Source organism: Perna viridis, chromosome 13 (genome assembly GCF_037379345.1).
Source record: "Perna viridis isolate PV_CMFRI_1.1 ecotype Kerala chromosome 13, ASM3737934v1, whole genome shotgun sequence".
Taxonomy (NCBI): Eukaryota; Metazoa; Mollusca; class Bivalvia; order Mytilida; family Mytilidae; genus Perna; species Perna viridis.
Window position 1 is genome coordinate 4,130,797 of NC_142457.1, and position 23,226 is coordinate 4,154,022.

The 23,226-nt window shown below is 32.4% G+C and overlaps 1 protein-coding gene across 5 annotated transcripts in view; it reads right to left on the reverse strand.

Annotated features, from left to right (window-relative positions):
• The window catches only part of LOC148599296 (uncharacterized), a 128,849-nt gene that overhangs the window by 93,094 nt on the left and 12,529 nt on the right, over positions 1–23,226 (reverse strand). For 2 of the 5 annotated variants that reach the window (XM_088559657.1, XM_088559649.1), the window contains exon 1: positions 8,154–8,295. The exons of 1 other annotated variant lie outside the window; for it this stretch is intronic. In XM_088559657.1, the coding sequence (XP_088415783.1) occupies positions 8,154–8,174 (21 nt within the window). In that variant the 5' untranslated portion in view covers positions 8,175–8,295. Of the gene's footprint in view, positions 1–8,153; positions 8,296–23,226 lie in introns of those variants that run through there. 2 more of the 5 variants (XM_088559662.1, XM_088559653.1) reach the window with 1 other exon arrangement.

Below are 23,226 nucleotides of genomic sequence, written 5' to 3' on the forward strand. Positions count from 1 at the left end.
AAAGATACTTTGCAACATAATGGTGAAAAAAATAGTGATGGTAAAATATTAAAAATGGCCTAACTCAAAAACTACATTTTGGATTTTGTGGAAAATTTGATTTAATCTGTATTTCTATGGTACTAAACAATCCTCCAAAGTTTAAATAAAATTCAATGATCCTTCCTCTTGTTATCCCCTGGAAACTCTTGGGGATGAACAGACAGAGAGACACACAACTTTTAGAGGGTTTCACATAATACCTTGCCACTTGGTATGGCGGGGAATAAAATAATTTCTAACTGAAGAGTTCTGGAGGCAATTAATGGGTTTTATAGCAGTAGACAACCCATTAATTTTACTTCGTTTTAGATGGATCTGTCCTACATCTAGTATAAACATCTCAGTAAGCACTATGAAAATAACTTGCTGAAGTGACATTACTTTTAAAAACAGCATCACTGAAAGCAATGTGTGTTTGATGTTAATTAGAGGGTCATATGATTCATTACTCACTTACAATATACAAGTAAAAATGAGATCATTTTAAACTTCATAGGCAGTGTAAGGAAGGAAGGAAAAAATCTGTCACCGTTTCTAAGTAAAGAATATTTTCAAAAGCATGAAGTACACATAAGTGTAAGATTATGTTCATAGTAGAAAAATGCTTTCATCACAAGTGGACTCCTTCATGTTAAGTATATATGGTGTTAAAACATCTCGGACTTCTAAAGGATATATTTCTATATCTATCTAAGGTGTCATGGAGTAGATGTACAGTTACACACTGAGATGTGGTCAATATGAAGACTGGATAACCAAGCAGCAATTTTATAAAATTACATCAAGCTGGCACAACCTAAGCCTTTCATATGGAAGTATATACTTTACTGACATTGTCAAAAGATATCATATACTTTATTGACTCATATATTTTTTTCTTCAAATGAAATAGGACAAAAACAATTTGAAACCTTATATCAAGTAGACCACACATTTGACACTCTGAATTTTAATAAGTTTCCTTTGTGAAAATGTGACATAATCAAATGTCTCAGAAAACTTAGTAGTTACATTTGATTGAGACATCGTCCCAAGATGGAACAGTTGATATTGTTTTAGAAGCAAATGTATTGCTAGTGAACAATTTGAGAGGTTAAATTAGAAAAAAAATGCATTTTTTTGGGCATGAAATCTTGATCGTCTACAAAATTAACCTAACACTTAAATTGGAAAAAAAATGTACATTTTTTCAATAAAACTTTGACTTAAGCAATTCCCCCTCCAAAAAAATGTGGCATCTAGTTCAGCTCTACAAAAAGTTGCTTACATACCCCCAAACCTGAAATCTTGGATCAAAACAGGTTGTCAAGCAAGGTATACAATTTTTCAACGAAATCTTGATTTCAACAATTCCCCCCCCCCCCCAAAAAAAAAAAAAAAAAAAAATCCACATCTAGTTTAGTTCTACAAAAAGTTAAGCTTATATACCCCCCCCCCCCAAAAAAAAACAAAAAAAAAAAACCCTAAAATATTGGATCTGACCAGGTTATTATGCTAGGTATCCCCCCACTGGTACAAGATAAACAACCAAAGTCATATTACAACATCTATATAAAGCCACATGCCACATTTAAAATTAATCCATCTATTAGGAGTCAAAACAGCTACATCTAAATTTACCGGAAATCAGACATACAACATGAATCAAGTTGAGTACAATATATGGAGTAATTTTTTACGGGGAGCTAATTTGGTGTATTTTAATGGTCTGTCTAAAAGCCCAAAATAAATTCTGTGAAATATTAAATCTGACCTTAAGTACATATGCACTTAACTTAGCATTCACCAAAATTGGAATCAGTCAATTTTTTGAATACCTATTTGCCCCATATTTGCCAAATATTAGAAACGCCTACTTAACTTGCCATATGGTATAATATGACTATTGGTATACACTTACGATCAATGTAACACTTCCAACTACTTGTAAACTCAACCACAGGCTTTGCTCCATAATACTTTGTTACTAACATTTAAGAACATGGTGACATTTCAATACCCTATTATATAAAGTTCTGAAACTCAACACCCAAGATATATCTGTTACTAGTCCTGCATACATGATGGTCCCATATAAGAAAACAGACCAAATATCTTAATAACTCTGATATCACCTTTTAAACAAGTTATTGGATATTTTCTACACTTCAGTATCAAAATTAATGTTATCTAAGCTACAAGTAAAATCTTTGTACTTTCAGTAGGAGTATTATGTTGGCATGTGTTTTGTTCCAGAAATTTTCAAAAAAGGGGGGATATAATGGATACAGGTTATCATTTGCTCATTTTTGACAAACTTCTTCCATTCAATTCTTCCATTGTTACAAAATTTCATTTGAGATTTTCAGTTATTGTACATGTGAACATACACAGAACCATACCATAAAATATCAAAAGAGGATCTATGGTTGGTCTTACTTTATGTCAACAGAACAGTCCTGAGAACAAATTCTATTATTCCTGTTTATTATAAGGAATTGTACCACAAAGATCCATACTAAACCTTCTATTTTACACCCAAACAACAAATTTGAATAAAATCAATAGATATTCAGACAAGACACCACAGGATCAATTTACCATTTATACAAGGACCTTTTACATAATGGTAAATGCCTGTCATAACAATTATTAAAGATTTAGATCTTAAGTGATGATATGGAAACATATCAGTTTGGCTTTTCATAATATTTTGACACGAGACAAGTTTTAGAATCCTCACCGATGTCATGATGGCGGGGTTGTGTATATCACCTTGCTCGTCTATTTATTCTATTTATCGGATGAACAAGGCTTTTGTAACTGTCAGTGTCTTTTAGTATGCCCAATTACCCGATATCTCAATATATTACTGAGTTCACTGGGCTCATAAAATTCCCCAAATTAGGTGGTTATCTATCTTTAGGACTATGCCTGATCAAGCAATAATTCACACTGACTGAGTTTTTTGGGCTCGTAAAATTCACAAAATTGGCCAATTATGCCATAGCCATAATAGTTAATTATCTTATTGAATTTCATTGTTGAAAAGTTCGTAATATTAAGCTATACAATCATTTTAAGTGTTTGCTGAAGAAAAAATCAAAGGGCTGTAATGATGTGTCAAGTCTGTTGGATTAAATTAACTCTTAATGACAGACAGACAGACAAATTTTAACAAAATAAGCAGAATAATTCCTTGTGATTATAGTAACATAGACCTTCCTACGAAATATTCACAAGTTTAACAATTTTAAACAACAAAAACTTGACTTTAAATTGTCACATGAATTAAAGTTTTCATTGATAGGGAAAAAAACGAAAGGAAAATAAGGATTAAGATGACTTAAATATGTGATAAAATACAAAAACTGAAAGAAAATACCAACAATTTCCTAATAAATTATCCATTTCAAATGTGCACTTGTACAGGAAAGTTTTAATGTATTATATCAATGGCCACCCAGTTTACAACAAGGGAGATGGGCCAAATACAGACTAATGTCATTGGGTGTGACAAGTGTCATTTCAAAGGGTAACAATAAAATCTCAACACCATCAAATCTTCCGTGTGTCATGTCTTTGGGTAACATCTATATATAGACTGCAGATAACGTCAACACAGAGTACCAGAAAACATGTATTACCTTAGCATATTCAATACAGTTTTTTTATGATAAATCTGGACTTGAAATTAGTCCAAAGTCTCTTCATTACCAATTTAATAATCTGAATACTAGTTAGACATCTATACTCACATCTTAACATTAATAAGGTGCTCTTATACACTGGGTACTGAGGTGCAGAATTTAGGAAAAGATGTTCTGATAGTGGATCGAATGAAATACTAGGGTGTATGGTTTTGTACTATAGCCCTAACTATGAAGTTAGGGCCTTGAGTCAAGTTTAAATTCATATCTCAAGTCTACAGCAACATGTCAGCATGAATAAAGGGCAACAGACAAATCTCACGTCTACAATCGCATGACAACATGAATAAAGGTCAAGAGACTAATCTCATGTCGATAGGCACATGTCAGTACGAATAAAAGTCAAGAGACAAATCTCAAGACTAAATCCAGATGGCACCACGATTAAATTGTCCTGAATCAAGTCCCAAGTCTATAACCAGATTGCACAATTATTGAAATTAATAGTCCAGGGCCAAGTCTCAAGTCAACAGTCACATGACACCATGAATTTAGGGTCCAGAGCTGTCTCAGCAAAAATGTTAACTTAACTCAATTTCTATACAGAACAAGTTAAAGATTAAATTATGGTTGAGATGCAATGTATCAGTCCAATATTGTCTCCAAAACAAACATAGAAGACTTTTGTTATAAGTCAAAAAAACATTTTCTGTAAACACAAAATAGGGGGATGGTGAGTTAATATTTCACTCTTTCTACAAATTTTGATTACAAACAGCATCATTTTTACAGCAGAATAGACTTCTAAAGATATAAGATTTCTTCCATTTTTTTTTTCATTACACAGAATCAGGTACTATATTCTATAACATGCCATGTCTGATAAAAGTTGGGTATCAATCTCATCTGAAAGCGCTAATTACAGGGTGCATTAACTGAATCTACCTCCACCATACATGTTTTACATAATTTATGTATTTTAGAAATTCATTTAACCAAGATAATATTATATAATCCTATAGAACGCCAGACTGGATAATTATAGGCTTGGATTATTGGACCATTCACTTGGTAACATCATAATGACAGGAAAATTACAGGTTTTTTCTCATTGAGATGATGAAACCCTTTGTTTAACATATTTTCTTGACTTTTTCCACTCCCCATTTTATTAACTCCTAATTAGCTCAAGCATTATATGCTATTTAATCCAAGTGTCTCTGATTTAGATAACTGGTTAGGTATGAAGTATTAGCATACACACAACAAATATAGGTTTCTTTTTTTTTATTGAATGAAACCCAGAAAATTATTGGTTTCATTAGAGTCAGAAATCTTCATGGTGCCAGGAAGCAATTTTTACATAGTTTTAGTATGATTTACTTATAGTTACTGACTTAAAACTTTCGTATGAAAGCTTGTCAAAGAAACTAAATATTACGATTTTTAAAAGCCTAATTATCAATGATTAAATACTCTTAAATGAATAAATAATCGGCGGGTGTTTCTAGAAAAGCAGAGGACGCTTACCCTACCGGTGCACCTGGTCCATGCTCCCAGTTTTTTGTGGAGTCTGAGTTGCTCATTTACTTTTGTTACTTTGTATGTATGATTTTAGTTACTTTATGTTTTTGTTGTGTGTGTCTGTTTTCCATGTCTGGTCTTTGTCCCTGGATTACATTCTTTTGATTACCGCTATAACCTTGGTTCCCTTGATTACTTCTTCACACTAGTGAAGAGCCTGAATACAGATTCAGTCTACATTTTTGTTTACATTTTGTACCCATATGCCTAAAGCACTTATCAAATTTGCATATGAGGAAAATTGTGCTTTCTATAAATTGTGTAAATTTGAGTTACTACTTTTAATTGGCTCACACAAATAAGGTAATTGTAGTAAAACTTTTTTTTCTCAAAATTTTAAGTAGAAATACATCAAAGAAATATTTCACAAGGAGATAGAGGGGTTCAGTTATTGGGTTTCACCGATTGGGTTTCACCGAGCCTCTAATGACAAATAAGTCTTCATCTTTAACATAATTAAACATATTTATGTAAAAACCTTAAACTCTTCTAATTGTGGAATAAAGGACATCAGGGTTTTATGCCCATGAGAAATTACACAATTCAGTCCTCTATGAACATCAAGGTTGAATTAAAAAAAATACATGCTTTATGTAATCAATATGCAATAGTTATACCAAGTTTCACCTTGATCAGTCCATTCAAATCACATCAAAAATATTGCAACAAAACCCCAATGAGAAAATTAAAAGGACACAAAAGGTCCACAATAGTAACACAATATCTCAATACAGGACAGACAACTTTAAATTTGTTTTCTTGCAGATTGATCGAACTCCTTGGTTTTCATTCAGAAAACTCAACATGGGGTCCTTTTATGAACATAATTTGGGCGTTAAAATTCGTTTAAATTTATTTTTGAATTGAAATGTATAATCTTTTATCAGGATATCATGTCTAGAGGTCAAGTTTGAATATTAATCAAGAATATCTTGAAACGATAACTAAAATGAACTTATAAAAAAAATTCAATTCCACAAATAGATATGTATACTTCAGACTAAATTTTCATTAATAAATATTTTTTAGGTACCATATTTTGTCGGGTGTAAAATTTGATGATTTTGAGGAAACAAGTTATAAAAAAATTTTTAGCATTTATTTTGGCAGATGATAAGTGGTATACAAAATATTTAAGTCAAGAGTAAATATTTTCAAAATCTATTTTTGGCATTATTTAGGCAGATTGCTAAAAAATGTCCAAAATAGCATCCAGCGAAAATTACCTGCTTAGAATACAGTATAACACAGGTTCTTTATATAAAGCAGATAAATTCTAATGCATTAGACGTAGGTTTCAGCTGGAATTCGTATTAGAACACCAATTTGCAAGTAAGTATGTAACATTTTTCATCTTGCATACCTATGGTTACTTGCAAGGTTTCCTGTCATTTTATATTTCCAAGTTTTTATGGGAAACTACTGATTCTCCTTCAGTTCATTTTTTATTTAAACTATTTCTCCACTCTCTATGGTAAAATTAAAATTTTAACATACTCACCAAAGCTAGCATGTTTAAATCTAAAATTTAACATAGATCTACTATCAAACATGTACATCAACTACGCTACAGTTATTATCACAGAATCTGTCACTGGAAAAAAAATTATGTGCTTCATGTCAAATTATGCAAAAGGGTCTTACCACAAATGGAAAGGGCAAGGTATCCACTAAATCACAAAAAATCCTCTGGTCCATAATTCACAAAGATGATTTAATTCTCTATAAGAACACTAATTTGCATTGCAGCACATACAAAATAAGCTTTCGTTGTGGTTTCTGAATATTATAACTCTGTACACAAACTGAAGAAACACCAACTGATAAAGATGTAGAGAAGGAACTGAAGTAGGCCTGTAGCCAAAATGTTTTTTTTAAGAGGTTGAAAAAGACAATTATATGTATAACAAAGTGGTCAAAATCACAGGGATACAAATTGGCAGTAGCCCAGTCACCAATGGCTATTTGAGATGGGCTACCAAACTTTTTGGGGAAAATGCAGTTGATCATACAGCAAGTATTCAACAGAAATGTTATCTGGGCTACCAGCTTTAAATTTACAAGTTTTACTGCTGTAATGAAAATGGCCCAGAAGTTGGACAGCCAAAGACCAGACTGTTTACCATCAAGCCCCTAAATTTGTTTTTACAACTGCAATGATATTAATAATTCTATAGTATGAATAAGTCAGTAGTACAATGTACTAAATTTAGCAATAAATTAATGTTTTCAGCACCTCATATAAAAACATTTTTCTTCCTGAGCCTTTTAATGTCTTAAATTAGAAACTTGCATTTTATTTTAGAAACTTTATACCAAAATATTTTCATTTTGGATTTTTACATTTTAGAGTCTGTTTAAGACCACAGTGACACAACATAGACAAGTTCACAAAATCGATATATAACTGAATGGAACCTTTCTAATTACTGGACAGGTTAACAGGTAGGTTTACACAGGTTAAAGGAGAAAGATAGAAAATGCAACTTAAGGTACCAATTTCAGGAACAAAAGTTTATCGAAAACTCAGGTGATGAAATAGACAGGTCTAATTGTATAATGAACAAATATACTGTTACTTATATAGCATGAAAAAATCCATTAGTCTTAAATCTTTCCTCAGAAATGATGGTTTACAAATTAGTATGTACATCAAGATTAGCCATTTTCCATGACTTGTTGCCACTTGATCTGGGTAAAACTTCATTTTCATTTAAAATATTACAGTACAGATTACAGCTTTGATTTCGGCAATCTTAATTCATTCCCAACTCTACAAATTATGGGAGTAATATTTCTCTGATTAAATATTCTTTTTTATTATTGAACTACCAATTAAATTCAATTATATTCCATGGGTGGCCAATACACACAAAACCATATATTATATCTCCCTACCTTTTTAGAATGTAAATCCATCTTCAAATCAATCACAATATCTTCACAGTAATTCTATCATCTATTTACACAGCATATTAAAATTCATTGCTCTTCAAAAAGTGTAAATATCTAACATGCATGCACTTAAAGGGTCAGAAATTGTGTAATTAGTTCCCATTATTTAGGAGTGTAACATACATTTAAAGACCATTCAGCAGTAATATACAATGTAATAAGAAATATACATTGTCATTAGAGAAAGTTTGTTTGAACTCTTTATCAGCGATTTCATAATCCCCCATATTAGCAAGATTTCACTTGTCAACACATATCTAAGTATTATATGGGTCAATGTGTTGGTAGTGAACACTTTGATTCATAGAAAATTCAATAATTCTTATATTGATTGAAAAGATTGCAATATTTAAGAATGAAAATAAATCCTAATAAATTTTGAGAACTGTACAAAAAAAGGCAGAAAATTCCACAAATTTTGTCACACTCTGAATAATTTGCAAGATTTTACATGTCGAAGATGAACAAGTAATAAAAAGATGAATGGGTGGGAAATCAGAATTGTCAATAAGTTTGGAAATCCAATAAAATTATGAGAATAAATCACTAAAGTGGAAACAAGTACATTAAAGTATCACAAAAGTGTGTCCATGTTGATAAAACCATTACCCTTGCAAGTATCAAAGGAAAACTTTTAAGGCAACATATTTGTGCAAGATTTAGAATTCATTTTTAAAATTTTTCCAGTTTTCATTTTGTCTGAAAAATACATGAGGTCAATGAAAATCAATAATATCTATCAATCAACCTACTCAATCAATAGAAATCAAAGTCAATTCAATTTCAGCAGAAAAAGAAATTGTGTCATTTGAGTACAGAACAATAAATGGTACTATAAAAAAATCTTTCCACAATATGAAAATTTAATTCATAAAACTTTATTAAAACCTCAAGATAGAATCTACATGATTTGGGCAATATTGAATTAAAATTGTATTTGAAAAGAGAAAATGCAGCTAAGAAAAAATAGAAAAAAAACAATAGATAATTAAAATTTGAATACTTATCAAAATCTTATTTGACATGATTTAAGAAATCTGCATAAAATGCATTAAAATATAGGCTTAATGAAGCGACTGCATATCTTATTACTGTATAACCCAGCGATATTACTAGGTATATTGCTTATCAGGTCAATTTATTCCACTAGATTTCATCAAATCAAAAATGTCTGGGAAAATCCATTTATTTTTGTGCAGAGTTATATTGATGGAACTAATTGTCAGTCAGATCAAGCTAATGGCTTGTCACAAACCACTGAACATGCATTTGGCTTACTGGGTGCAACTACACTTTGATCATGCCCACAATAATTTGAAACTGGGAAATCTTAGGGTATTTGGGGTGCAGAGAACTCAAGCAAGGAATTGAAATCAGGAAAGATATCTATCCTATACAGTTGTAACGTTTGATCATGAAAAAGATCAGATTTGGCCTAATTAATTTTTTAACGTCTGAAAGGATGACATATTTTGACATTCTCTATATGTTCAACAAGAAAATGTGACACTTTCTGCTGATTAAAAATTTTAATGACTGGAAGATTTCTTCCACTAAAATGAAGTAAGACTGCCTAGTGAGGGATGGAGCTAAACTGACCAGTGCTGCCCACCTGGAAAACTACTCAACACTACTGCCTAGTGAGGGACGCAGTTAGGCTGACCAGTGCTGCCCCCTGGCTAACTACTGTACACTACTGCCTAGTGAGGAACGGAGCTAGACTGGCCAGTGCTGCCCCTGGCTAACTACTCTACACTGCTGTCTAGTGACGGACAGACATATGCTGGCCAGTGCTGCTCCCTGGCTTACTCCTCTATACTATTGTCAAGTGAGGGATGGGAGCTAGGCTGGCCACTGCTGTCCCTGGCTTACTCCTCTACACTTCTGCCTAGTGAGGGATGGAGCTTAAGATTGGCTAGTGCTACCCCCTGGCTTACTATTCTACACTACTGTGCTCAAGGTTATATATTTTGGTTAAATTGTCGCAGGCATGTCAGTATTTATTAATAAACTTTGTTGATACTGCATGCACCGGTATGTTGTTATATCACCGGTATGTTGTTATATCACCGGTATGTTGTTATATCACTGATGTCTCGATCACTTGGAAATTAAAAGACTACCTATAACACATGACATGTGTCTGCATTAAAAGTTCAACCGACATATTCCTAATATCATTTCTGATACAAGTCACTTCCGAAAGAACACTTTTGATTTATTCATGTTTCAGAGCATTTATATCTATAGGATATAGGACACTGTTGATGCCCTGTCCCTATTTTTGGTTACAATTTTATCATCATTGTAGATTTGAAAACAAAAGGATAAAAGCCCCGAGAACTACTCCTTGTCCAAAAGTGTAAAAAAAACATGTATAGATTTGTTCGATGGTACAACCTATTATAGGATATATACATTTCTGACTCTGTAAATTACACATACGTTTTCCTTATAAAGAAAATAAATCAATTTCATTTCCCTAAAAATGCAGAGAAAAAAAATCATGAAAAACTTTTTACAAAAATCATCTATCAGAAGAAATAAATAGGAACAAGCAACCCATTACATGGTACTTAACTTTTAGTAAAATTACAATACAAATAAATCACACATCAAAAAGGCTCGTAACAAAAAGTTCAAAAAGATTCAATGGTGATATATAAACTTCAATGTGTTAAAAGTTTGAATTGATTGTACGATACCCACACTTAGAAGAAATAGTGTAGCCTTTAGAAACAATATTCGGTAACCCGTAAATTTGACGTTACAAGGGTATACATTGACCTATTAGGGATGTAGATACCTGAACAAAGTACTTTTTAAAACAATGACAATTGTCTAATTAGGCAAGGTTAACATTTACATCAATATTTTGAATTTTCAACATTTTTTAGTTGTGAATGTTTTGTTTGCTCTCATAGGTAACCATCGTCTGAAATATTGCTGCTCCGACGTTAAACCCAAACAATCAATCAACTTATAGGTAACCGCAATGGAAGAAAATTGCTCCAGCTGCACCCCTGTACCAAGTTTTAATCAAAGTGACCCCTCCCCTTGAAATGAAGTTAGTGGATTGGATATGACTGTTAAAGTACTTTTAATTGTGGGTACAAATTTTCATAGTCTTGGGAAAAATGTTATTTCACAGATTCTTGAATTCATGGATTTGACAAGTCCATCTAACAAATGCATTGGAAATTTCCTCTTCATCAGGAACCAAAAGTGGTGGTTTACAAATCTAAGAAAACCGCGAAAATTGATATCCCACGAACAAATTGAAAACTTCCACAGTATTAGAATGTGTAGTCTGATTGAACCTTGAAAACCACTACGTTACATTTATATTGACATATGATTTTATAGCTTTAAGACATGAAATAAGCTGCCGAGTTAATTTATAAGATCTGTATCTCAATATTGTATCATTAAATATATCAGAACATGTATAAATGTAATTGGGTTATAATATTGGCTGGTATTGTTCTAGTTAAGTAGCAGTCTTTATAAAAATCAGACAGAAGGTGATTCATGCAGGTCAAAAACCCACCAAATTCAGTTTGGTCTCTGATTCACAATCATTTACAGACCACATAACCAGTCTTCGTTTTTCATTTGGGTGTTGTACTTTTGAGATAAAATTTATATAGATAGTATATAAATAAGAAATTTGCAAGATTTATTATACTTGATTTTGTCTGATTTTAGTGGGAGATAAATGTACGATTTTCTCAAAAGTACAGATCTGAATACAGAATGGACAACCTTTACATAAATAGTATAGCATATGGTGATTGAAAAAGCATTGTTTGTTTGGTGGTTTTTTCTTCACCATGAATCACTTTAAAAAGGACACTACCTGAATTTTATATGGGCAGGTGCTTAACACTAATTAAAACAGATTGTCAACGTAAAACTGCATATAACAAAGGCCTTTTTCTGTTTACTGAAAAATATGAAACTATATTAATCTTGGTCAAATAAAAGCGTTTTACAGAGGTTTACAAAAAACACTATTGTGTCACAAATCCACTTCATAATTGTTTTATGTTAAAGACTATGGAATTTATGAATTTACAGATACCAGGTTAAAGGCAAAGGAAAGGGTAGTAATTACTAATTGCAACCACTTAACTTCCCTCTTAAAGGGAATTAACAATCTAGAGGATTTTCAAAAACATTATTCACACCCATACCATAGGTGGGATGTGGTAGGGGTGGGATGTTCAAGGGGTTAGAATGACAACTTTCTCCTGGAAAAAAAAGCATAAAAAAACTGTCAAAATCAGGCTTTAAATTGGTTTAATCACTATGAAAGTTGGGAATATTTCTTTCAAATAAACTCTCACCAAAAAAAACCCCAAAGAAGTTCTGACAATAGGCCTTACACAATTACAAGCCATGAACCCTGATTAAAGTTGCCCACTCTCTCCAAGCTCTTGGCTATAACATGGTATCAAACAAATACAATAATCCCAGTTAAGCTCTGGTCACTTTCATACACTGAACTTTCCCATGAAACATCAACTACATGTAATCCCTCCCTCCAATAAAATACTGTAGAACTCTTTGATGGTAGTGCTGTAGGATTAGATATGTCATGTCCAATCTGTGCCTCCCACTTATGGTCATGTTTGCATAGGGCTCAAGTCTCAATCATTTTATTAAATACTTAGTGTAATATTGGTCCGAGCTAATAAAGGGCCACTTCAAATGGACATGGTTGAATCAGAAATAGTGCAGAAAAGAACATTGAAATGGACCAACTTTGAATAGAAAACAAGAGAGAGTGTCACCTAATGCAGAATTCAGGTGTCTGAATCAATGAAAAAAAATATAAAGAAAAGGCCCAAGTCTCAGGGAAATAGCCATTTGAAACAGTCCTGTCTGATGTAATTTTAAGGACTGATGCACTGTTATATATGAATAGACTAAAAGGATTAGGGTCCATACTATATAAATTGCAAATGCCATTTTCCTAACTGTATTATTGACTTAAAGATACAAATCAGTACCAAAGGTCAGAAAGTCAAGCTGAATAACTCCCCACATTATATTTAACATGCCCTATAGAAGAGAATAGTGACTAATTGTGATTGATGACACACCAGTACTTAAACTGTTTTGACCAGTTTAGGGTTTATACGGCTGATATTTCAAAAGACCTTTTGAAACAGTGTTGGTCTAAACGGGAATTTCAGAAAAGTTTAAACCATCAACTAAAAGTCTTAAAAACAGATTTCCACACTGATATATAAAATCTTGACTCAATGATACAAATCTGTACTTACAAGGTCATAAGATCAATTTGGATAACCATTGCCTGATTTCTGAGGATCTAAATTGATAACTCACCAGAGGTCAATGAGAAAATTGGCCTGTACAGGGAAAAAAACAGTGATTTTTTTTTATTTTTGCAATAAGTTCTTGACTTTGTCAGTTCATGAATTATTTGATATGTCCCTCCAATTTGTGATTATGAGTTTGGTAATTTTGTTAGAAATGCATTACGTTCATTTACAATGGAACCAAAAAAAAAGGCTTGCTGTAGTTACTATATAAGCCAGACTTTATGTGTTGGATAATAACATACACACAAACTGACAGCCTTATGTAGGTAGAAAAGACAAATACTGGGTCCCTGTTGTGAAGGAGACAATTGACTTGGTTGAAGTACCAGCAGTATTTATTTTGGTGTGGCCTTTGGGATGTTTGTGAGCTCTTAAAAAGGTCCTTAAACTTGAATTGATTTGACAGAAAAGTAAACAAATTAGAGGTCAAGATGTTGTTTTGTAATCTAATTTATTTACTGTGATGCAACTAAGTGTTTGTTTTATATGGGATTATGACCAAAATAGGTAAATAAATTACATGAACCATCTGGGATATTTCAAGTACTAAAACTATTTAGGCAGTGTGTGAAATACTGCCCACAAAAATAATTCAGGGTGGTTTATTTTGCCTTGCATAGATAGGAATGTCAAATTGCACCCATTGTTTTGCTAGATACCCAGATCATTCAAAAGTGAAAAGTGGTAGCAAAGTCTCTCAAATTAGGAAATAGATATCAGATAACTTACAAAGTATGCCTCATGTTGAAAACCTTACGGTGATCTCTGTAGTTATTTTGTAGTTAGGTTATACAATGGTGCATTTGTTACATTGTACCATATCCATTCTTTTTTTCTATCATCTATATAAAGTCACGTTTCATATTTGACACGTCAATTCTTTGGGAGATGAGACAAAATTGTGACAGAATTACAGATGGCAGGACCAAGTGATTTCACTATACCACCCAATAGTTGAGTGGAGGTACAATTAACAAAAAGAAGCAGACCTGAAAACTACAATGATATTCCATGATACAACCATCTGTTAGAATGTCACAGTACTCTGAGGAAACTGGTGAGACTTTACTAGTAACATGCATATTTACAGCAGGATACCATTATCAAAATACATGTAGATTTTTAATGACAGAATTACATGCATCTGGCTAATGGACAACTCGTGTACAGCACTGTTGTAAATTTAACGAAACATTAAAATAGTCAGGTGATATATCGGTGACAAATTTGACAAGGTTCGTAACAGTTTTGATTTGAACAAATTTGTTCAAATGATAAAATTGATAATGATAATTTAGATAATGGTAAAATCTTATATTTGACAGAAAACCATTAGGTCCATAAGAATGAACAAATAAAGATCAGATCATTTATATGATAGACCTGATATATGCTGGATTGCCCCATGTTTCCCATAGCAGGATTATCACTAAAATAGGCAGAGCACATTATCAACTCAGTTGAGCAAATTTGTACCTTTAATAAAATTGATAAGTTCCTGTGTAAAACCAACTATATTACATGCAAATAATTACAATTGGACATGACTGGTGTTACCTGTTTGCCAAGCTATGTTGACTAAAGGATATTTATCATTATGGGATAGATCATTATCGCTTTATGATGTGAAATAATTGTCAAGTGTTGAACAGTAGAAGAGCTACATCATAAAACTAAAGTCAGGCTGTGTGAAGTAAACTCTCCTTTTTGTACATGACTATATTGCTACTATAATCGTTTTTGAACATATATTTTATGTTGGAAAATGGAAGAACAATAACTCATGGGTTACTAACTCTGGTGGTTTTTGAGGTTTGGACAAACAAAACTTTTTAAGTCCTAACAAAATGGTAAAATATTTGTTTCAAACTTCCTTGACCTAATTAAATTCACAGAATATTGTATGAATTTTTTTTTTTTTAAAAACACTGCAGGAAAATTAGCATCCAAGAATACAACTACCTTCACAGTATGAGCTTAAAATATTATGCTCAAAACAAAGAAAATTATAGCTGTATAGACCTATAGTTAGAAAGATACATGCAGACAGTTTCTTCCAAAAAATTTCAGAGGAACAACCACGACTACACCAGTATTTCAGCCTTTTAAAGAAAGCTCTGAAAAATTTCAATCATACACTCATTTAGTAGTTCTACTGCTGACGATAGGTTCCTACATGAAAACTGTGTACAATGAAATTTGTAATATTCATATGACTGCTATTTTTGTATCTTGCGATTTTTCTGATCTGACAATAAAAATATTCGGACTAGAAAGATTTTCAAGGCGCCAAGGCAGCTAGATCCCCAGAACATTCTGGCCCAAACAAGGCTCAAGTTGACTGGGAATTGTGTTACCACAATGCAGTCTCTCCATGAAGATGACCATGTGCTTTTTAAGTGACACTGTCATATTTTCTGTTAAACTGAATTGATATTTCATATCAAAACATCTAGATTGGGTAACAAAAAGATGTATCAAATGAAAACTTGTCAAAAATCTGAAAAATGACTACACAATGACCACCCTTATTGATCTGACGTACCAATAAAATTAGACATATTCATTTCAGACTGATAACAATCAGGATATCAAATATAATTTCATTTCAAACAAAAGTCATTCATAAATATTTCCACCATTATCTACAAATCAGTTCGGGTGGCCATTATGGGCTCTGACACTAGAATGTTTGCTTTCATCGATAGAATTTTAATATTTATATAATTTGGACTATTAACAATTACTTGATGGCAGTAACCATTGTAAGATCACCCAATACAAAAAAAAAAAAATAATTTCCGTCAGCCAATTTTCACAATGGCATCCAGTTTTCTGTCAATGATAAATTGACAAATTTTTGTGAAGTTGTCAAACTCTATTACTATCTAGATAACATTTTGTATGAGCACAAATTTAATCAGGAACTGGCAGGTCTATATATAACAAGTTTGTGTTTTGCTTGCTAAAAGGTATCAAAAAGGCATGCCTCCTCATCAAGTTCCTATTATATGCTTAAGTATATATCGTACCCTAGCTTAAACCAACTACCAAGTTCCATGAAATTGTCTTCAGTAGTGTCAAAGGAGGGGTCCAAGTAAGTGTTAGTCTGAGGTATGGGACCATGAATTTCTGACCAATGAACATTTTAATTGCATTAACTAGCACCTGGACCCATGACACTTTTCATTGACACTTTTGGTTTTCAAGTAGACCATTGAATCCAAACTTGGAATAGTTAATTTGAACCTCTAAAAAGGTGTGCTTAATAAATGAGTGACAGACAGGGCAAATATAATATGTGTGCTCATGAAAGTCATTAAATGCAAAGGTCAGTAGATGAGAAATGCTTTAAAGCCAGATCCTTACAAGGGAGAGGTCACATGGATGAGATGGCAGAGGTGGACATAGGAGAAAAGGTAGAGATCACATTGTTGAGATGGCAGAACTGGAAGTAGTACAAGGGAGAGGTCACCTTGTTGAGATGGAAGAGGTGGAAGTAGGAGTACAAGGGAGAGATCACATTGTTGAGATAGAAGAGGTGGAAGTAAGAGTACAAGGGAGAGATCAAATTGTTGAGATGGCAGAAGTGGAAGTAGGAGTACAAGGGAGAGGTCACATTGTTGAGATGGAAGAGGTGGAAGTAGGAGTAAGTTGAACAATGATATACTCAGATAATTGTAAGCTGTAGCAATTCAAGGATTTCAGAACAGCTTTTTAGCAGTTTATTGGGAATTTGAATTCATTGTTAAATCAAACAACCCCCAACTCCCACCCCCTCCCCCCAAAAAAAAAAATAATTCTACACTCAATAATTCTTAAAATAATTCTCTAAGATGCTACCCATGATGCCTTATGAGGTCCAGTGCTCTAAAATTTCAAAAACTTTCAGTATTCAGTGACTTAGTTTAGCATATAAAATAACTTTTCAAATAAAAAAAAAAAACAAACAAACAAACAAACAAAAAATCAACCTGAAGAACTTTCATATGTAACTTCCAAAGGCTCAATTTTGCCTCCCAAAAGAAATTGGAAATGTGAATTCTAGAGTCTTGGTACTAATATGGGTAAATATTTAAAAACATTTCAACATAAATGGCCAGCCTCTGGTAAAACAATGATAAAACAGAGTCTCAGTGATTTATTTCAATTCTAATAAGACTATAGTTTCTTCGTATTTTTGAATAGACACAGCATATGTGTTACACAGAATGGCTACTGTTTTGAAGTAAAATTCCATTGTGACGTCTGTAAAATTGGATAAAATTTATCTGTGACATCACAAAAAAGACCATCATACATCTATGATATTGGTCATCTGTTTATCTACTTTTTTTACTATGGCTGTAGTCTAAAGAACTTTGAAGCACCTCAAATTAGAATTGACATTTGACCTCTACCTTTCCCTCTTATACTTCTTATGTATTCAGCATAAAGCAACACATGTATCCAAAACAGTACTTAAGCATGTAAAATAAACAAAAAAATTAACCGACAAACACTATGAAACTTACGACTGTAACTTTCCCTAGCTCAATTTAACCTGCCACAGGTAATAAAATACTAGAACCCGGCAAATAGGGATATTATCTGATGGACACTATCAGTGTTTTAGGTTTCTACTTTTCCGTCATGGGGGGCAAGTGAAATTTTGGTGTGTGAAAGTTGTTTATTATTCTACATTTTCCCTTTGTGGAAAAATTAAATTTTATAAAGGATTTCTCAAGTTCAGAAAGCAGACATTGATAGTGGGAAAATTAGTCTTTGTTTAAAGCTTTCCCATGGAAACATAAATAATATTTAAATCCTAGAATACAGACATTGTCTTCACATTTCCTTTTTTACTGGTTTCATTCACCATAAAGGCTACACCTGTATCCAAAACAGCAGTATATGTATAATATTGTTGTTGATAATGTTTCCATTTCAGTCCCACTTCAAGGCACTTCAACAAATGTGTATATTTACTCAAACATTTTCTACAACTTTTTTTTTCATTCATGGATTTAATACTGATTGAAAACATATGTTTACCTGATGTTGAAAAGGTTTTCATATTTGTTTAAAAAATAAACATTTGAATGTTTAACCAGAACTACTAAAGCTCAAGGATAATACTATCATATAAGACCATTCAACAAGAAAGTTTTAACTTTACACTTCAACTGTATATATTAAAATGGAAATAAATGAAAATTTGGATAAATTCTTGTGTCAACGAACACCATGGCAGGTCTGATTTGGCACCCAATTTTTTTTTAACTTAATTTAGTACATGTACACAAATCAAGATTTTTTTGGGTACTATGAACAAGCTGACAATCATGTTTTTAAATTATTCAATTTTACATAATCAGCATAAATTAAATCCTTTTAGACTAATCTCATTCAATTCTCATATACATAAGCACTGAAACCTCAAAAATTTTTATTGTCATAAATATAAAACTATTTTCTTCTTGTCATAAATATAACATTGAAACCTCCAGAAGGTCAAACTGTTTTTGAGATAATTTATTTTCTTTTTTCATAAATATAACATTGAAACCTCAAGAAGGTAAAACTGTTTTTTGAGATAGTTTATTTATTTTTTTTTGTTTCTTCAGTTGATTTGTTGATGCTGTTTTTGTTTGATAATAAAACACTGATTTGTTGAGTCTGTATTTGGATCTACTGATTGTTGGGGTTCAACGTCCTAACAGCAATATTTCAGCTATATTCAAACATAAGAAATATGATTGATTAGTTGGTCTCACAAAAATTGCAACTATTTCTCCAGCCAACAACATAAAAGTGCTAAGTATCTGAGGAATTCATATCATAATCCTTAGAAGTGGGTATAGTACATATCACTCAAGGAACAAATTTTCATATGTATATCATAATCCTTTTTATCATATTTAAAGTATTGGTTATCGTTTTACTTTAACCCATCATCTCTTATGTTAAGTAGGTCAATATTTAATATAGATAAAATCTGTCACTGAAATTTTGATTTGATTTCAATTTATTGGAAATCAAACAGTCAGTATGATATAATATAGATCACAGCTAATCAGTGATAAATTCATGGGAATATTGATATTGAAATTTGACTTAAGTACTTCTGAACTTAAATAGTCAGAGCTTACAAAAAATTGAGAAGAATAAGAGAATAATCCAAAATGATTTCACATTTTTATTTCCAGACAGTTGTTGCTAAAATAAAGATAAGGTAATAATGGAACATATGAAAACTTATTTACTGTACCAAAAAATACTAAGACTTCACCCTAGTACTAACAGATGACACTGCCACACCTTAAAAGAGTAATCAAGGCAACCAAGATCTAAGCAGAAATAAAAATAATATAATCCAAAATAGACACACAAAACTATATAAAGTGATGCCTCTGCATTTAACGTTCATACAGCTATATCATAACTCATAATTGTAAAAAGCACTTTGTCAGAAGTGTTATTGTGTCTGTGAGACACAAATGATGCCCCATCATGTGGTTTTGAGTAAAATTCAGCATAGCTGAACGAAACTTAAACTAAATCTGTAACTAATCATGACAGACTCACATACCAAAAACCAGTCAAATATCTTCAAGCATTTACAAAAAAATGTGAAAAACTAATATTTCAATACAATTTTTAAAGTGCAAGGCCCATTATTTTGGTAAAACTCAGTGTAGAAGAATGAAACTTATACTCAATTTGTAACTAATCATGACAGACTCACATACCAAAAAGCAGTTCAATATTTTCAAGGGTTTACCAAAAAAGTGTGGAAAACTGTTATTTCCATGAAATTTTTTAAGTCTAGGGCCCATAACTTTGCTAAAACTCAGCATAGCGAAACAAAACTTTAACTCAATTTGTAACTAATCATGAAAGACTCACATACAAAAAATCAGTTCAATATCTTCAAGAAGTTTCAAAAAAAGTGCGGAAAACTTATAAGACGGACAGGGGTAAAACAATATGCCTCCCAACTTATCGTTGCGGTGGGAATAAAAAACATGAAGTGACCAAAATAAAAGGTACAAAGAAATGACAGTAAAGGAACAACTTGGACTCCACTAAAAACAGGGAGCATGGACCAGGTGCATCGGGGAAGGGCAGGTGAGGTGGCAGTCACAGAGTTTGCATTATGTTATATAAGTAATTAACAAATACAACATAAAAAATGAATTCAATGACTAAATTTCACTTTTTTTCCACTGTTTAAACATGATTGAACAGGATTTTTCACAAAACCATTTCCGTTACTTATTACTGCCTGGGTTGTATTAGCAGCATCAGACACACAAATTTATGATGCCATATATTGATTCTAATCAGAACCCTAAAAAGAATTGGATATAACTACTAATCCTGTAAGATCTGGATCTTAAAATGTTCATTATGGACTAATAAACATTTCTGTACCAAAAGGTTTGTAGAAGTTTTGGGATCAACAAAGTTAGAAAATGATGATATCACACCTGCCAACAAGTGAACATCAAAGGGATCTTAACCTTTGATCTTAGGGGAAGGACAGGTAAACAACAAGCAAGGTGTGAAAGGAGGGATCACAGACAGGACTCGTTCACAGTTTACAGTGGACACTAACTTAAGTAAAGTCTGAGTAGCAGACTCTACACAAAGACATACCCTAGTTGTCAGAATTAAGTAAATAAGAAATACAACTAGGAATATTACAAAAGGCATGCCTAGGTTGACAGATTGACAAAAGAAGGGTTACAGGATTACATAAAACAAAAACTAAGAGATATACAGAATCAAGTAAAAGTTAGGAAACAAAAATCATGTACAAACTATGAACAGTTCATGCTTAAATATACAATACATGTAGTCTTCAGGTACACAAAATAACTAGCAGATAAGAATAATGTTAGCCATACAGAATGACCACAGTTTAGAAGTTGAAACTGGAAATATCACAGTGATGCTGTAGGACTGTATGCGATGTTTTTTTTCCTCGTAACTGACTTTCTTCTGATTATTGTCAATTTCACAGTCAATATGACAGAACATTGTCAATGGAAATTGCTGAAGTATTTCAGAATCTCGACAGTAGCCCGAGATATAAAATATCAGGCATTAAGAACAACTGAAATCAATTATGTTGCTGATAAAACATTTTATCTCCCAGTAGTTGCACCTAAACATATAATTTACTGTTATCAGAAAAAAAATGCAAAATAAGTCTATATACATCTAGTCACCACACTTATGTATCTAATATAGATAATCATTAGGAAACAATCGGATACTTTTTAGGAACTTGTGTTTCATTTTTCTGTTGCTGAAATATGACACTGGGTGATGATAGTGGACAACACTAAGTGTTTACAAAGCAGGATTTATTCACAAGGAATTGTGGACAAAATAAAGTGAAGTCTGGGTTGCAGACCTGATTACAAAGGGCATGCTCTTATTGCTATAGAAACGAACTCTGGTTAAGCAAATAAAAAAGATATGTATAATGTTGGCCATATCTAATGTCTCTTTTCTCTTTATATTGTCTTTGTCCCACCACATCTAATATTTAGTAATTGCCTTTGTTTGATGTACCTGCCATATCTATGTTGCCTAAATGTGAAAGTGAAGTGATGAAAGAAAAGGTGAGAATCAGGATAAATTGACAGCTTACTGTGGACACACACTCTAGTCTGGACCAAAGGCCAACCAAGAACATTCCTTATGTACTAAATTGAGCTAGAATGATGGTGAAAATCATAAGGCATGTGCTTAACAAGTTTATATTATAACAATATAAGTTCCAGTTTGACTGGTCACATGTTTAACAACTTTATATCAACAATGAAGTCAAATGCACCTTATGCAAAAGTGGCTCTCGCAGACCTTGCTAATTTCATTCAATCATATAGCTTAGCTTTATCAGTCTAGTATGTTCTTACCTTTTATTTTACTCAGTAAATTAATTTATATATCAGTACTCATTTAAAATTTTAGCTTGCTTTGATTAGTTTATCAGTGTGCTTTTTATGTAGTGCTAAGGATAGGCAGGTAGGTAGTTAAATTTTGTATTTCAAAAACATTTTACATTGAGTTAATGGGGAAACAACCTAGACTTAAGCCAAATTGGGCATACAAAGTTTAGAGTAGGTAGGGTAGCAGTAAAGAAACATAATATGTTTTTGGCCTGATGGTAGTATAAACCACTGAATGTGGCCAGTCTGTAGATCCCCTTACTTCAACTTGTTACAATTAATATTTGGGGAGTGTTATCTGGAAACACAAATACCTCTTAGGAGAAAGGTCATAGGTTACGTGGGTCAATAGAACTAATGGGTCTAATGGAGACATGGGACATAACTCTGTTGCACAGGTCATCAGAGTTGATTGCTTCCCATTAAATGTTCATATCTAAGTTGCTGAAATTTGTGTTGAAATTTATGGAAATGTACTTGTCAAAAAGGTTAGCCAATGCAAACTAACTGTAATTAAAGGCTTTGGAGCCTAATGTCAGGAAACCAGTTGGTAGGTTTGACAATTATTTTGTCGATTTTGTTTATGAAGGGATATTTACTGTTCTAAGTTCAAATCATGCACCAGCACATTACAGGAGAGGTGTTTTCAAAGTCTAATAAAATTCATGCTCCTGCACTCAGTTTTCTGTTTACAACTTTATATGTTGATTGGTAGGTATT